This window comes from Typha latifolia, chromosome 14, assembly GCF_019914945.1.
Source record: "Typha latifolia isolate L0001 chromosome 14, TyphaL0001v2, whole genome shotgun sequence".
Classification (NCBI taxonomy): Eukaryota; Viridiplantae; Streptophyta; class Magnoliopsida; order Poales; family Typhaceae; genus Typha; species Typha latifolia.
In genome coordinates this window covers 951,410-967,320 of record NC_133099.1, presented here as the reverse complement: position 1 = coordinate 967,320, position 15,911 = coordinate 951,410, and the positions used below count along the sequence as shown (strand labels likewise).

At 40.8% G+C, this 15,911-nt stretch overlaps 4 protein-coding genes across 4 annotated transcripts; 1 reads left to right on the top strand and 3 right to left on the bottom strand.

Moving 5' to 3' along the window:
- Nucleotides 1-1,906: 1,906 nt before the first annotated feature.
- LOC140801016 (zinc finger protein ZAT5-like) lies at nucleotides 1,907-3,045 on the bottom strand. Its single transcript, XM_073155995.1, has one exon. It carries the CDS (start codon nucleotides 2,824-2,826, stop codon nucleotides 2,035-2,037), a length of 792 nt encoding a protein of 263 aa, XP_073012096.1. The 5' UTR covers nucleotides 2,827-3,045; the 3' UTR covers nucleotides 1,907-2,034.
- Nucleotides 3,046-6,616: 3,571 nt separating this feature from the next.
- Nucleotides 6,617-7,330, top strand: LOC140801096 (glucan endo-1,3-beta-glucosidase-like). The gene has a single exon (XM_073156099.1). It carries the CDS (start codon nucleotides 6,617-6,619, stop codon nucleotides 7,328-7,330), a length of 714 nt encoding a protein of 237 aa, XP_073012200.1.
- A 270-nt stretch (nucleotides 7,331-7,600) lies between these two features.
- LOC140801095 (monocopper oxidase-like protein SKU5) lies at nucleotides 7,601-12,195 on the bottom strand. Its single transcript, XM_073156098.1, has 12 exons — nucleotides 12,067-12,195; nucleotides 11,449-11,537; nucleotides 11,241-11,335; nucleotides 10,432-10,511; nucleotides 10,228-10,337; nucleotides 9,850-10,120; nucleotides 9,551-9,677; nucleotides 9,052-9,412; nucleotides 8,446-8,814; nucleotides 8,165-8,243; nucleotides 7,839-8,016; nucleotides 7,601-7,741 (listed from the first exon to the last, which is right to left on the bottom strand). Exons 1-12 carry the CDS (start codon nucleotides 12,193-12,195, stop codon nucleotides 7,638-7,640), a joined length of 1,992 nt encoding a protein of 663 aa, XP_073012199.1. The 3' UTR covers nucleotides 7,601-7,637.
- Nucleotides 12,196-12,226: 31 nt separating this feature from the next.
- LOC140800966 (uncharacterized) lies at nucleotides 12,227-14,517 on the bottom strand. Its single transcript, XM_073155917.1, has one exon. It carries the CDS (start codon nucleotides 14,248-14,250, stop codon nucleotides 12,511-12,513), a length of 1,740 nt encoding a protein of 579 aa, XP_073012018.1. The 5' UTR covers nucleotides 14,251-14,517; the 3' UTR covers nucleotides 12,227-12,510.
- Nucleotides 14,518-15,911: the final 1,394 nt, after the last annotated feature.

Genomic DNA, 15,911 nt, shown 5'->3' with positions numbered 1-15,911 from the left:
CCTTTCTCATGTCTTGGATAGCAACTCTTTCGATAACACGACTTGAAAAATGCAGAACAGGTGTTCGACATAATGTCGTGTAGAACAAAAACTACCAAACCGCGTGCTTATGTGGGAATGCGTTTGCGAAAAAGCTCGTCAAACTTCCTCCCGGTACCTAATCTAAGTTCTTATTTCTACAAATCCCCTCATTTCCACGTGAATTTAGACCCATCGATATATTACCATCGACCATTTTAGTGGCATATATATATTACTTGTTCAACTCACACCAACCAATCAACTGCTACTCTCCTACTCCTCAGACTTGAACAACAGCAGCAGCCACAGGGAATCTCTCTCTCTCTCTCTCTCTCTCTCTCTCAAAACTTCACCAACGTAGTAAAATTAGACCCACCGACATATCAGCCGGACTATTTTCGCACAGTGATCGAATCCTATAAGCCTATGATATCATGAATTAAAAATCCATACGATATCCTCCCATTGAAGCTGCACTTGTAATTAGTTCTAATTATACTTTACATGTAAATTAGTTTCTTATCCAGTTTACAGACCAAAAGCCCACCTGTTTGTCTCCCATTAAACACCTACGATATTATTTTCCTAAAAGAGCATCTAACACTGCACATGAGAGTAACAGCCCCACCACAAAGCCGAACGAGAAGAAAAATAAATATAAAAATTTATGATGCGAGACTCATTTATTAATAACTAAAGAAGGTTAAGTAGTTCGTAGTATTATTGAAATTAAATCAATAGCAAGGTAGTAGTAGTAGTAGTGGTGGGGTGGATAAATAATTAATGGAAAGCAAACCGCCCCCATGTGAACAATTTAACGAAGCTATCGAGCTACTAGTTTTGTGGTCGTCTCACGCAAAGTCTACACCCTGACTCCCTGCTTGCATTGCAATGCCAAAACGTGCACTTAACTGACACCAAAGGCTTTGATCAACTATACTTGTCTTTTGATATATATACTACTAAACTAGTTGTGTGGTTGACTGACTTACTTCACTGGCTTGGCTCTCTCTTCACTTCTAGCTTGCCAACCAATTGGTTCAATTATTCATTTCTAACACCTCTTAATTATTGTTATTATTATTATTATTATTTTTGGATAGATTATAAGCCCATTGGCTAATCATAAGCTAATCCTTGATGCTGTGACGTCTATGGTGGCGTCCTGCACTTCAATTTTTTTTTCTTTTTAAAAAGTAAACCCCATAAGAGTTCAAACCTTTGGATTGAATTTACTCGTTAACCCTCAGGAAGTATTATAAAGTGTATAAAAAAAGATCATCAAGATCAATCAAGGAGGCACGAAAAGGATCAACTTTTCGTGCGGATAACAATAGGATGAGTACCCCACTTTTGTAACTTTATCCGATGGCTGCGACTGCAATGACATAGATGGTGACATGTATATATTGCAAGCGTTATGCTAAGTTGGCATCTTTCTCTCTCCTAACATGTAATGTTTGATGGCATTTATTGATCAAAGCATGACGCTGATGCGTTAGGCAAAGAAAAAGTTGGGAGTCCAAAGTCTAACAAGATAAACATACGGATATATTTAGACTCTTTTCAGATATATATGATGAATAAAAAGATCGAAGCAAGTTATTGATGGCCAGTTTTGATATCTACTTGCCTCTCGTTTTCTATATTCTCTTTGGCGTTTAATGCGAGAAGAGAGAGAGAGAGAGAGAGAGAGAGAGAGAGGTGGTGGCTTGCAAACAAAACAAAAGGCAATAAGAAATAGAACCTGATCCACCCCTTTATCCCTTGGTGGAGGAGAAGCCAAAAATTAAGCAATTAATTGCCACCCTTCTTTCCATCTCAACTATCTCCAATTAATCTCACTATTATATACTCTTTGCCACAAATATAAAAGTGAAGTATATTTAAAGAATCCAAAGAATTGATCATAAATTTCAATAATAGACATAATTCACATGAACTCCCAATAAATTCCATTTTTTTTTTGAGAATTAAAAAAAATGGAAAGAAAAAGGTGTTAATGGTAAGATTTCAATAATGGCAGTCGACTAGAGTTGATGCTGAGAAGACTACTAGCGGCGGCGGCTTCTGGAAGTCGGGGCGGTCGTCGTCGGAGGGCGCCGGGAGGTTGAGATCCAAGGAGAGGATGGTTCTTTCTTTCTTGGACTCGGAATTGTCCGGCAGATTTATCGGTCGGTGCCGCCTCATGTGGCCGCCGAGCGCCTGGCCGGAGGAGAACTCCGATCCGCATATGGAGCACTCGTGCATCCTTAGCTTGTCACTGTTGATTAATTTGCCGCTCTTGTTGTTGTTGGTCGGATCCATAGTTGACTTTGATACAAAGTTTGTGCTCAGTCGAAGGACGCTGTCCTCTTTGTCCGCTGACGGCGGCTTCTTTTCCTCGATCTTCGGCTTTTTGTGACTAGTCCGGTGGCCGCCGAGCGCTTGGAACGAGGGGAAGCACTTATTGCACGTCTTGCACTCGTACACGTAATTCGAGGCCGCGGTCTTATCGATCCGATGGTTGGTTGGGATGGTAAGTCCACGGCCTTGGGCAAGGAGCATCAGGCAGTTGGCCATGTCCTGGTCCTCCTCGGTGGTCGTGAAGGTAGTCATGATCGTAGTGGTTGTGCTCCCGGAGAATTCAGCAGAAGAGGTCGATGAGGTCGGGGCTGCCGAGGCCGTGGGACGCGGGCGCTTTGTGCGCTTGCCCTTTGCGAATGCGAGGGTGGACTCCTTGCTATTGTCGTTGATGATGTTGTGGATATTGTTGCAGCTACTGCTGTTCCGAGAGCCCGTAGGAGTTTCCTCGAGAGCTTCCATTGCGCAGAAAATGGAAAAGGAAGGATATAATTGAGAGAGCACACAGGAGAGAGAGAGAGAGAGAGAGAGAGAGAGAGAGAGAGAGAGAGAAGAGAGGAAAAGAGAGCAATAGAAAGAGTGGTATCAAACAAGGCGAGTTTAGACTATATAGAAAGAGAGAGAAGAGAGAGAGAGAGAGAGAGAGAGAGAGAGAGAGAGAGAGAGAGAGAGAGAGAGGAGGTGGAGGTGAACGAGGAGTGGAGGGAAGTCAATATATATATAAAGTGAATGATAAGGGAGAAGGTTTAATAAAGAGAGGTGGGGAGTCAAAAACTCAAAAAAAGAATGGCTTTTGGTTAACCGTGAATTGGACGGGCAGCCTTCCCAAGCTCTCTCTCTCTCTCTCTCTCTTTCTCTCACACTTACTCTTTGTGGGAGATTAGGTGGAGATTGGAGAGGTGTAGAGTGAAGAGAGGAGAGAGAGAGATTAATAGTTGTTAGTTTCTATTGATAGGGAAAGGAGAAGAAGAGAATGGTCCTATTTTTTTGAGTAATTTGCACTTGAAACTTAAGAGAATGGGTTGGCTAATCACTGGTGGGGAATGGGGATGAGCTAGCTCATATAGTTATGATATAGTGGACCATCATAAATGCAAGGTAAAGAAATAAAAAATAAAAATAAAAACTCGTGTATTACACTCTCATGTCTGTATCATTAACAAGGAAACCCTAAAATTATTATTATTCCTTTTGCTAATTTTAGTGGATGGCATTAGGTTGTTCCCAGCTACTAGAGAGTTTACTTTTAGGTCACCCTCTCAAAGCAACCAGAACTAAAGATAGTGGATACCGGTAGTGGTGGCGTTGGTGCAGGCAACTACTATCTTAATATATAGGGAAAACCACTCGTATTTCTTTTTTGCTCCATTGATTCATCCATACTGTCTCTCTACCTCTGAAAATATTAAGGAAAATAATTAAACTGCCAGTTGACCTTGTTTAGTTTATTATATTCCTTTAATCGATTATGTTAATTTAATAGCCTGCAGTGGATTTGGATTAGTTAGCACACTATCACTGTTAAGCCACACAGATTAACTAGTTTATTATCAAAGAAATTACGAGAGTTGATCAAGTCAACGAAGAGATGAGTGGATTAAGCAGGAGAAAGATTCTTGGCGTAACGAACTGCTGTTTGTAATCTAGTTGTGTGTGGCACGAAAGTGCAAAATGCCAACTTCTCTCCCTCTCGTGCCATTAGGAGGTGGAGCAAGAAAGGCATATCTGGTTGGAGTTTTGCTTCTTCTTCTTCTTCTTCTTCTTCTTCTTCTCTTCTCCTCTTCTCCACTTCTCCTCCAATCCTCTAATATTAGAGTAGGAAAGATTATTCTTCAATTCATTATATTAACTACCTAAGCAAGCTACAGGTGATGGAGCATTAGTTTAAAGTCTAAACAAGGCGAGAGACTTTGCAACAAAGGGATATAACTCTAAAGAATTTATTAGAAGGATTCTTCTACACAACCTTTAAATGTGACCCACCAACAAGAGAATGTGACCACATAAAAGAAAGATACAAAGAGTAGGAAAGTGGGACACTTGAGAGTATACAAGTGAACACCTCCTATGCCTTATAATAATTGACACTATATCTCACGTTCAGAGAGAGAAAGAGAGAGAGATTGAAGAGAGATTTCTATAGCTTGCGAGCCACTCATGCCCACTGAGTTATTTGCAGCAAAAGAGCTTCCATTTTTTGTGGCACTTTGTATTATTGATGACTAGGATGGATATAAATCATCATGTTATTATGTATTACAGTATTACTTTTAGGTAAAATAGTACAGTAGGTTGGGTAATTAGTTCGCCAGAAAATAAAAGAAAGAAAGAAAAAATAAAGAGAAGAAATTAAATAAATTAAGAGCTGGCATAATCATAGTGAGGAGGTTTGTTAATGCCTTGGGATCAAGCAAGGGCCAGTTCCCAACTGGACTTCCAATCATTCACCCAAAGATTGCTTTGTTTGTATTATTGATTCGAAGTTAGTGGCGTGGATTTTGGGTAGAGTCAATGCCTCGACTCTTCCTTGTTAACTTATTATTATTAAGAAGAGAGTTATCTTTGTTAATGGATAACCATTACTTCTTTGATTGGAGGACAACCTTATACCTATGAGTTGTAATACCATGTGCTAGTGCTAGAGTTAAATAATTAATCAGAAAGAATGCAAGCTCATCATATGCAGTAATCTTTTGTCACATCATTATTTTGCTTGCACATATTTTCTTTTCTTTTTTGTTTAAATAAATTTGTATATAATATTTTACTCTTTTTTTTATAAAAGGAATTACATATTATAACATTTTAATATTTCCTCCAACCAAATGGATGATTACAGATGAAGGAAATTTGAGACCCCTGGAGAGGATTGAAACGTTTTGCTAGCCACAAGAAACACCCACTTCTTCACACGTCCATACATGGTAGACATAGTTGTTCTTAAAGGCTAGCTTTGTTCTTCTCGCTCGCTTGCTTGGATGTTGATGTGCCACTGGCACTGAGTAGCAAGTGGTAGCAGTGTAGTTGTTTTAATTAGTACCACAATATGAGATTGGAAGTTGGGAAGTAGTACGTGTACTTGTGATGCTATAACCTTTAACGACTATGACTTTATACCTACTCACTTTTAAGATGGAGTAAAGCCCTAGAGCTTGGGTGGTTATACTTGTCATAACTTATTTAATTTGTAAGAAAATTTACATTTAAGATATTTTAATTATTTATAAATCGGGGCATATATTTTAGTGAATATGTATAACTAAATGTTTACACTAACGTGGTTATTATACTAATAAAATTACTAGAATATCCTCAATAATTACATTTTATCCTCAGAGAAGAAACTAAGAATATTTTAGTTATTTTTAAAATATTATTTAGAATTGATGAAATATTCTTTTTATGCCATATGTCTAAATTTTGTAAGCATAAATTTAATTTAGTATATTTTCTGCACATAATTACTAAAATATAAAGCTCAATTTGTGATCGGGCCGGAGTATAACAAAAGAATATTGCGGGCCGAACTCTCTACCGGGTTGAGAAAGGGCCCGTTTAGTTTAAACGATTCGAACCTTCCCTTAACGGGTCCTTAAAGAAAATACCCTTTTAAGTGATGGGAACTCTTTAACGGGTCCTAACGAATCCCAGCATTGAAGGATGATACGATAATAAGTCCAAAGATGTGAATAATTTAATTTAGAAATAGTGATCTGAGTTCTGAAACTGTGAAGTGGCACGTCGACTCGGGGCATTTCTAATCACCTCGAAGTACTTTGTAAAAATTATTATATATTATAATAATTAAATAAGAAATATTCTATGTTAAAATATGTATATGAAAGATTTTTTTTTTTTTAGTTTGGCCAAGTAGTAATATTAATAGAAATATACTAAAATCTTTTGATGCCAAATAAAAGTTTCTAAATTAAAGTATTTGAATTAATGGATTGCCTGCAGGGAAATAAATTCTCATATTAGCTGTAATTTACTATATAACGCTTTATGTAATCAAATTCTTTTAATCTCCTAACCTTGACAAGCCTTAAGTACTCGCCAAGAACTTTTCATCACAACAACATATATCCAAATCTCTCCTAAGATGGATTTTAAAGCTTTCATCTTCTCCTTTCTCTTGCTTCTTGGAGGTAAGTAAATAATTAGATCTTGTAATTCTACATTATTCTCCTTAGGTAGCAATGCAAATATCTAGTATACGATTATATGTGCATGATTTGATATATATAAATGGATGTCTACTTACATCTCAGGGACTAGTGCAGCAACCCTAACGCTAAATAACTCCTGCCCTTACACCATCTGGCCGGCGATCTCGACCAACCCGGGCTCCCCGAATCCACCCGACGCCTACGCCGGCTTCGAGCTACCGAGTCGAGCATTGAAAACCCTAGACATGCCGCTGGTGGGGTGGTCCGGCCGCGCCTGGGCGCGCACGCTTTGCGCCGGGAACGGCCCAGGCAACGCGTTCACGTGCGCCACCGGCGACTGCCGTACCGGAAACATCTACTGCGGCGCGCTGCCGTCGGCGCCAGTGACCTTCATTGAGCTCAACCTGGCTGATGTTAGCCAAGGCAATACCAATGACTCGTATCAAGTTAGCGTCGCCGCCGGATACAACGTGCCGGTGTCCGTCGTGCCGCCGGTAGGGTTGGGATGCAGCGTCGCCAGTTGCCTTGGGAATGTGAACGCTGTCTGCCCGGAGAAGTTAAGGGTGGTTGGAGATGGAGGGAAGGTGATAGCATGCATGAGTGCATGTCAAGTTTTCCAGGATCCGGTGGAATGCTGTTTGGGTGAGTACAAAGGTCCGACCAAGTGCAAGCCTACACAATACTCTCAGATATTTAAGCGTGCATGTCCAATGGCTATGAGTTATATATATGATAATGCCTACCAGTATTGCAAAGGGGGGTCCAATTACTTGGTGACATTTTGTCCTGGATTTTAACCAACTTGTTATAATTTTATTGGCAGGTTGGACAAAGATGGGTGTTATTTTTGTAAGATTTCCATCCCTTCTGTTCCCCAAGTTGTCTTTAATAAAGTTATATTTGTTGGGAATTAGAAGGTAAACTTTACTCTAATCAGGATCAATGTACAATGCCTTTAAATTAAGAGAAATTTATCAAAAACATAATCTGAAACATATAGGGTTAACAATTTATTTCTCAATTTAGCAATAATAGCTGACCATTTGTTTGTTTAATTAAGTTAATTACATGGCATCAAGCTAAGATAATCTGAAACATATGAGATCACCTAGAACTCCTCTGGGGGATGGTGCCGGAGCTGGAAGGGGAAAAAGCCGGTGTCATCGCGGGTGCCGGCGGCGATGGTTCTGGAGGAAGGATATATATACCTGATCATTTAAAATCATAAAAAACAATCTGTTAGATAGTTGTAAGGATTAAAATTAGAATCAAGTCCAAGGACTTGAATGTAACGTATGGGCTAACCGCAAATTAGAAGGTTTTCAGGTGGTGGATCCTCTTTGGCTGGGTTTGGATCAGGATCATAGACTCTGATGTACATCTCCTGTCCCAGGTACCAGTTTCTGAGGCACTGAGATCGAAGGTTCCACATCCCAGGATTGTCGAAATATGCATACACTGCTGTCCATCCTCTAGGATACACCTGCATGCATGTACAAACTTTTATTAGTACCCCAACAGTTGAAGTTAGAGAGAGAGAGAGAGAGAGAGAGAGAGAGAGAGAGAGAGAGAGAGAGAGAGAGAGAGAGAGAGAGAGAGAGAGAGAGAGAGAGAGAGAGAGGAAGAGAGACCTGAACAGTAGAACGAACAACTGGATCAAGTAGATTGTATGTTTCCCTGGAAGCAGGGATCCATTCACCGATACCAAATCTACAAACCAAATGATTGAATGTGTTAGAAGACCATGGTTCATAGTGCCGGTTTCAGTTTTGAGCTGAATCTAACTGAAACAAAGATCAAAATCAACAATTTTGCTAGGTATACATTGATTCACATACTAGAACGAGTAATGTTCATTGATAAAATGACCGGCATTGTGAATTTTGATGATGAGGAGGAGGAGGATGCTTACCCGACAACATAGAAGCTAAAACCATCAAGATGCCAGGAATCCATAACATCGAGGCCATTCCTGAAGACAATCTCCAACCAGCCCTTGTGATCTCCACTGACCACAGAAGTCCCCAGTGCAACTTCTTCATTGACAGAACTAGTTGGGAAGACATCAAGCTGGTAGACTCCAGAGCCATTCGAAATATAATCAGCGAGTTTGAGTGGCGTCGATGGAGTCATGTAGGAGATGTTGTTAATGGCGTAGTGGAGACGATCATTTAATTGTTCTTTGGAACCGAGCAGGATAAATGTCTGTGAAATATTTACATTGCTCACATTGAATGTTCCCTGTGGATTAGGCCTTGCAGCTCCTTTTGTCATATTCCACCTGACAAACATAGTTGATCAGAAATGGTTTAATTACTTCTCTAGATTTAGTTTTCAACTGAAAAAAGTCTGATGGAAAATTATTCAGCACAAGAGATGATCGAATCCTAGTTCTCTTTATGAAAATACTATAAAGTTTAGAAACACACGACTTGAAGAGTGCATCTGTGCATTTGAGCAGCTAATCTACTAATGTCGTCCTTCTATGTTCGCAATGTAAAGTCGTCATACTTCTAACCTGATAGATCTTGCCTGATTAATTGAGAATTCGCGGTCCAGCTGATCAGGCCCTGGAGGAAGAGGACCCCCTAATTGTTCTACCGAGTTCTTGTAGTGCAACCTTGCAACTCCATTGATGTTAGGATAATCGCTTGTATCTACTTGAGTTGGACTAGCTACAATGTAGTACTCTGATTCCTTCTGGTCTGCAGTGAAGAGAATAGAGTATGATTGACCAACATGCACATCAAGGGAATCCAACAGTATCTGATCAGTGTAAGATCCTTCGGTCTCCACCAATGTCATTTGATGTCTCTGAATTCTGAAATTAAAGCTAGACGCAGTCCCGACATTCGATATCCTGAAGCGGTATGTCTTTCCTGCTTCGAGGAAAAGTGCGAAGAGATAAAAATAGTACTGAACAAGTTGAATCAATCAGAAATTTCATTAAGGTTGTTTTAGTTTGAAATGTAGATTAGTTCAGTTAAAGTTTCAGATATAAAAAGAGGATTACTCACCCTTTTCCACTTCAACAGACTCGTATTCTCCTCCCCAAGCATTGTCATAAGGGGCTTTTCCATTGATAAGAATGTACCTTTCTGGACTAGGAACTACATGCTTGCTAGCCACAACTCGGCGAACAGCCTGCACACATGAACACAAGCTGAATGACCAACAGTTTCAAATTATAACAGCTAACTTTTAATCAGATTCTAAGGGATCACATCCTATGATCATTTCAATTAACATAAAGTCCAAAGGGCCATAGAATCATGACACGAAAAAGGAAGCAGAATAATAATCTAAAATAGAGTACCTTGTAAGGGCTAGAATACCAATCCCCTATGAGAAGATTAAACTCTGTCTCTGGTCTGGCAAAAGGGACAGGAATCACGTCCCGGTTGTTGACTTGAATCGGACCAAATCCACCAGCAGCACTCTGGAAATTTGTTGAGGGGAAGTAGAAGAAGCTACCAATCTGGTCTTTCACCTGGAACACGTAAGTCCAGTTTCTACCAGGCTGAATTGGGCAGTTTGTTCCTGATACTCCATCTTGCCATGAGTTTAGCCTCTGTTGTATGCCATTCCTGCATCAAATCCTCTACTCTTAGTAGGTTAATGGTGAAGAACTAATTGTTCGAAAAGAATTAAAATTAAATGATCCATAATTCTAGATATAGTCTCATATGCTTACCATGTCATGAGCAGTGGTTCATCAAGGCTGTTGAAGATGTTAACACGGATCATGTCATTCGTAGTTGAATTGATCAGCGGTCCCGGGAACATTCCATTAATGGTAATAACCTGATAAATACAGAATGTAAAGTTTTCATTAGAATTCCAATCTACAAAATATATGCATAATATCAGTCATAATGCGCAAGATCAATATGCATACCGGTTGGCGGCTAAAAACAGGTCTAATATTCCAATCAAAGTTGACATGCCATTCGAGAAATATGTCAGTGGCTCCAATACCTGATGCAAGAAACAAAGCTACTAAACATGCCAGGGAAATCCATGGAGGTTCACTCTCCATGGCTGCAGATAAGATGGTTCGCTTGGAATTCTTCAGCTCTCTCTCTCTCTATATATATATAATATATATATATATATATATACATTTCAGAGTCAGTTCAGATCCCTTTTTTTAATTTTCTTGGACAAATGGTGAGTTCTGCACAACGAGGTGAGGAAGAGATAAAGGAGGAAGAGAAGCAACTCTAGCAATCGTTTATTACAATGCAGTAAGAAATTTAAGAGGATTTAGGCAACGCCGGCATATTGAAAGTTGAAACCTTGTGTATTCCGTCTATTAGCAGGTGATTTGTTTATTCCATTTCTTTTATTTTTGGTGTTTATCAAGAATGAGTTCAGTGGCTTTGTATTTAATACGAGTGGAGTCCAATTGAATAAACTTCTCTGAAGAATATATTTTTGATATCCCGTATAATTATCAGCAGTACATCATACAGTAGATCCCTTATCAATTATTATTAATGTTTGCATGCAGCTAATCCAAACCTATTTCCAGTTTTTAGTTCTACAAGCTGCTTTCTTGCAATAAAGAATTCTACTGCTCATGGTAATAAAGGGAATACATGGAAAATATTACATGCAACAACCAAATTGATTCAGGTTAAAGAATATCAACAGTTCTTTTGCCACATTCTTTTCAAGGAGGAAAAGGTTGGCTCGTACATTTACTTCCTGAACTATGACATCCCAGTAGATAACACAACTCAAGTAATGCTGCTAGTAAAGCTGAGTACTCGCACAAGTTTAACAACTTGATCCCTTTCCTGTACAAATTGAGAAAGGGTACGGGATGATCATTAGAAAGATACTGCTTACGTATTGAATTGTTCAGTTGAATGACAGATATCACAAGCAAGTGAATGGTTCACATGACAACAATCCAGGCAACAAATGATCATTTGAAACAGGTATTGAAATTTGGGGTGCAAGAAATCTTGAGACACACTGATGTCTGCCGCTCTGAATCTGCATATTTTTGCAAATCAGGAGCATTTGCTATGCAAAATTTCTCTAATTCAGTATCGATATTTTGTTCAGATCTTGCATAGATTGTAGGTGCACTGGATAGACACACATTGTTTACTAATTATAGAAACAATTCAGTAAGAATGCACCCCAAGGTACAGCTTCTTGCATAAAACTGCATTTTGAAACTTCAGCACCAATCTCAATCACTGATATTCATGAAAAGGAGCTATGGCAGATGCTATTGCTAAGGAAATAAAAATATACTGACCTTAACATAATACCTGAAGAAATTGTGATATGCAACCTGGTCGATAAAGAAGATCACAAGATCAGCATGTTGGACAAGTTACAAAGAGGAGATAATACAAGATGCAGTTAGTACTTATGACTCAGTGCCTCGGAATAGATCAACAAGTCATGCTAATTAAAAGGACTTGCCCTGAACAATTACACCAAGACATATTCTGTTTACAACCAACGATAGTTATAGAGCGAAGCTAAAAAAAATGCAGTGATGATGAAGGACCAGAGATAATGTCAGTTCAAGAATGTAGCAAGTCTTCATCTTAACAAGCTGTTCAGCATGCAGTGCAAGGAATGCCCCAGAAGTGCCGAATTTAATGCTCTCAACAAGAATGAAGTTTCCAGATGGCATGTTGCTTATAAATGACCAACAACACTTGGGATTTCTATACCAAAGAGAGCAAACACTATATATTTAGTAATAAATATGGTATTAAGAACACACCAGAACATTACCCAACTGATACTGAGGCAGGACTCATCTAGACAACAAATTGGCGCAATGATACTAATCTGTCTGCGTGGGGGTGCATTACAATAATACCTAAAATTTCTTCAGAAACAATAAGAACTCCTGAGGAAACCCAAAGTAGAATAAACATCTAAAACAATCAAAATAGGAAAAGCTCTTCAATAACCTAGCATACCAAATCCTCCTACTATTAGCTCACGAGGTCATTTTACAGGTATTGATCCCATCTTTGCAGTCACCGGTGAGATCATTGAATGTCTCCAACTGCTTCTTGCCTCTCAGGAACACTTCTGTATCCACCTCCCCTCTCATGTACCCATCAAACTCCACAGGCACACCATTGTTTAGGTTCTTGGTCTCCGTATACCATTCACTGTTCTCGCCCCACAATTCCTTGTAGTCATCGAGGAAATGGGTCGTGTACTTATCCTTCAGAGGATCGAAGAATGAGGTATCCGGCTCATCCGTCGCAATGTAAAGATGCCTTCCATCGTCAATCTTGTCTCTCAACGTAGCAAGCAGAGCCTCAGGTGAGGTGTCCGCCGCCAAATTCGGCCAGAGTGCAGTGTTCTTAGCCTTCTCCCCTCTCACTACATGCATGGAATCGAAATCCCAGTTCATCTTTGATGCGACCCCAGAGACTATATCCATCAAGCGGCGAGATTTCCAGAGGAGGTGCCACGGGCGCTGGATCACGGCCTCTGTCTCGCCCTCGCATACTCTATACCAATAATTATCCGGCTCCACCGCGCCAAACTTCCTCATAATAAGGGTATCCTTCACATCTGCCAGCTTCATCGGCGTAACATGGAAATCCTCAACGAGATGAAGGCTAAGCTTGTCCTTCTTCTGCCACAGATCCCAGTCTTGCCAAAACTGGCGCTGGTCGAGCACCGACGCCGAGTCCCTCAAGTGCTCGAAATCGAAGTAAAACCTAAAGTCCTTTCCCTCTTCGTCCTGTTTGGTGGAAGTGTACATGGACGAGAGGCAAATGCCGAGATCCATGACGAGGGTGCGATTCAAGTACTGGGCTTCGCCGAGAGAGCAGAGGAAGCTCCAGAGGTAATGATTCATACTTTTGCATCTATCGCCGCCACCGGAGTAGATGAGATACTTTCCGACGCTGAATTTGGTCTCCGACTCGACCACGGGGAGATTGTCATTGACGGCCTCACCGACCACCGGAACGACGAGTGCCTCTGGGGTCTCGGACGGCGTGGATTTCTTAAGCTCGAAGCCGACGGGGTCACCCTTTCCTCGGTTCTTCTTATTCTTCCTCTTCCGGGCATTGACGCCCGAGTGGTAGTCCCCGATCTTGGAGACGGAGTAAGTGCAAGTCGGCGATCTCGCGATCTCGAAGCGGCGGTAGTCCTTGTAGAATCCGGCGCGCTTGGCGTTCTTGGGGCGGAACCGCCACGCCATGTCGCAGCTGGTGTCAGTGTCGCCGCGGGTCGGCTTGCCGAAGCGGTAGAAGTGGATGTCGGCGAAGTTCTCGATGGCGCCGCGCATCATGAGGTGGAAGACCTCGGGATCCGCGCAGTTGATCGGCCCGTCGGCGTCGCAGTCGGGGGAATCCGCAGAGGTGGACTCGGTGTTTTCCTTTTCCTTGAGGTCGGAGAGTTGAATGACGGGGTCGGAGACGGGGTTCGAGGAGGAAGAGGAGGAGTTGAGGAAGTCTTCGCCGGTCTTGAGGGCCACGTCATCGGAGCGGAAGGTGGCGTTGGAGGTGGACGTGAGGAAGGAGGTGAGATGTGAAGAGGAAGGATGAAGGAGGGGGTCCTCGGGGTGGTAGGTGGCGGCGAGGATGGTGAAGACGAGGACGGCAACGACGAAGAGTGCGAAGCAGAGGTTGCCGATGAGCTGGAGCACCGTCTGGCCGAGGATCTCTGGCCGGAAGCTCGCCGGCCTTCCCAAAGGAGACCGGCTGGGATGCATCTTTTCTTTAATCTCTTCCTTGTTGAGATTTTGGAGGAGAGAGAGAGAGAGAGAGAGAGAGAGAGAGAGAGAGAGAGAGAGAGAGAGAGAAAGAATAGTGTTGGGATCTATAGATCTGGTGGTTGTTACACTCCCCACTGAGGACTTGAGAACAGCTGCATCTCTTCGTTTTCTCCTATTTTAAGAAAGAAGGGAGGTAGGAGTAAAACTCTGTAACCGTAAAGAGAGATCCGGACGGCCGCTGGTTTTCTCGTGTTAGATCTTAGTTTTTCAAAGCGAATTGTCCAAATAGACCCCCTACTTTTTAAGAGATTTGGAGTTAAAATGCTGTAGAATTTTTTAGGAATAATTACTCTAAAAAAAACACCGAAGTTATGTAATGTAACACAAAAATAAGGGTTGCACCTAAATATAGGCAATACTAAGTAAAGGGGTCTTCGTGTAAATTGTCCCCAAATTTTTTATCTCACCTCGGCATTTTCCGGGCTTCAACCGTAAAATTACTTTAATCTTCCGGGTGTATTTTAGAGTTTACGCCGTTACTTTTAGCATTTTCCCCTTTGTTTTTTCCCTTTTAACTTGCATATTTTAAGTAGGAAGATTCGCGGCACGCGGAACGGCGTCCACCCCCACCGACAGTTTAGTGAGACTGGTAAAACCCAGCCCAAATAAAACTCTTATATCTTTGACTAAAAATCCGAAGTCCTTTTTTTAAAAACAAATTTCAATTTTTACTTTTTTTTGCTTCTGCTTTTTAAAAAAGCCACTGTTGGATGTAATTGTAAATACATATATATAATTCCGGATGAAGATGTAATTATGCATAGAAGAGAGAGATGCCCACAATTTGGAGGAGATGGGATGGCTTTCTCAAGATCTTTCCTGCAATTGATTTTGGGATAGCATCTACGAATGCAACCTTTCTAAACTTTTATAAGGAGCCACCTGATACAAATTCAGTACGAGAATGCATGAGACATATAGTGAGTAGAAAATAATATCCGGAACAAATTAGAACATCATATAAACTAACAAACAATATATATTTCTTTTGGTGGATACGGAGAGAATTATACCATATAAAAATTTTACGCCCAGTGTGATGATTAGAGAGTTAAACCTGAGAGACAACGAACTGGATGTCATCTTCATTTGTTAATCCACTTCTAGACTTCACCACACAAGCCATAGGCACTTGCCCAGATTCCTCGCCCTCCGATCCAATATATAGTACTCGGATAATTAAATGAGCTTATGTTGTATGAATATTTTTGAGTTCTATTTTTTTTTTCATAGGCTACTACTAGAAAGAAGAAGATATACGCACAGTATTACTGCTGCATCAAGTATACGAGGATGTGTGAGAAGCAACTCTTCCTAACTCTGGAGGAGCAACCTGCATTTGAGAGCGGCATCTATTAGAGTTTTTATCTATATAGTAACCAAATAGCTCGGTATAATATTATAGTTAAATAAAGAATAGAGACATGGACGATCGAACTTAGATTGTGCTTGATCAACTCCTTGATGCGATACACACACGACGTGCAAGTATCCATCTTCGTCGAAGTACACTAGATCCCCTGTCCTCAGCCACCCGTTCACGCCAGCGCCTCCGACGTGGCTTCCTTAATTTTCTAGTTTGTTTTGAGTTTTAAAAA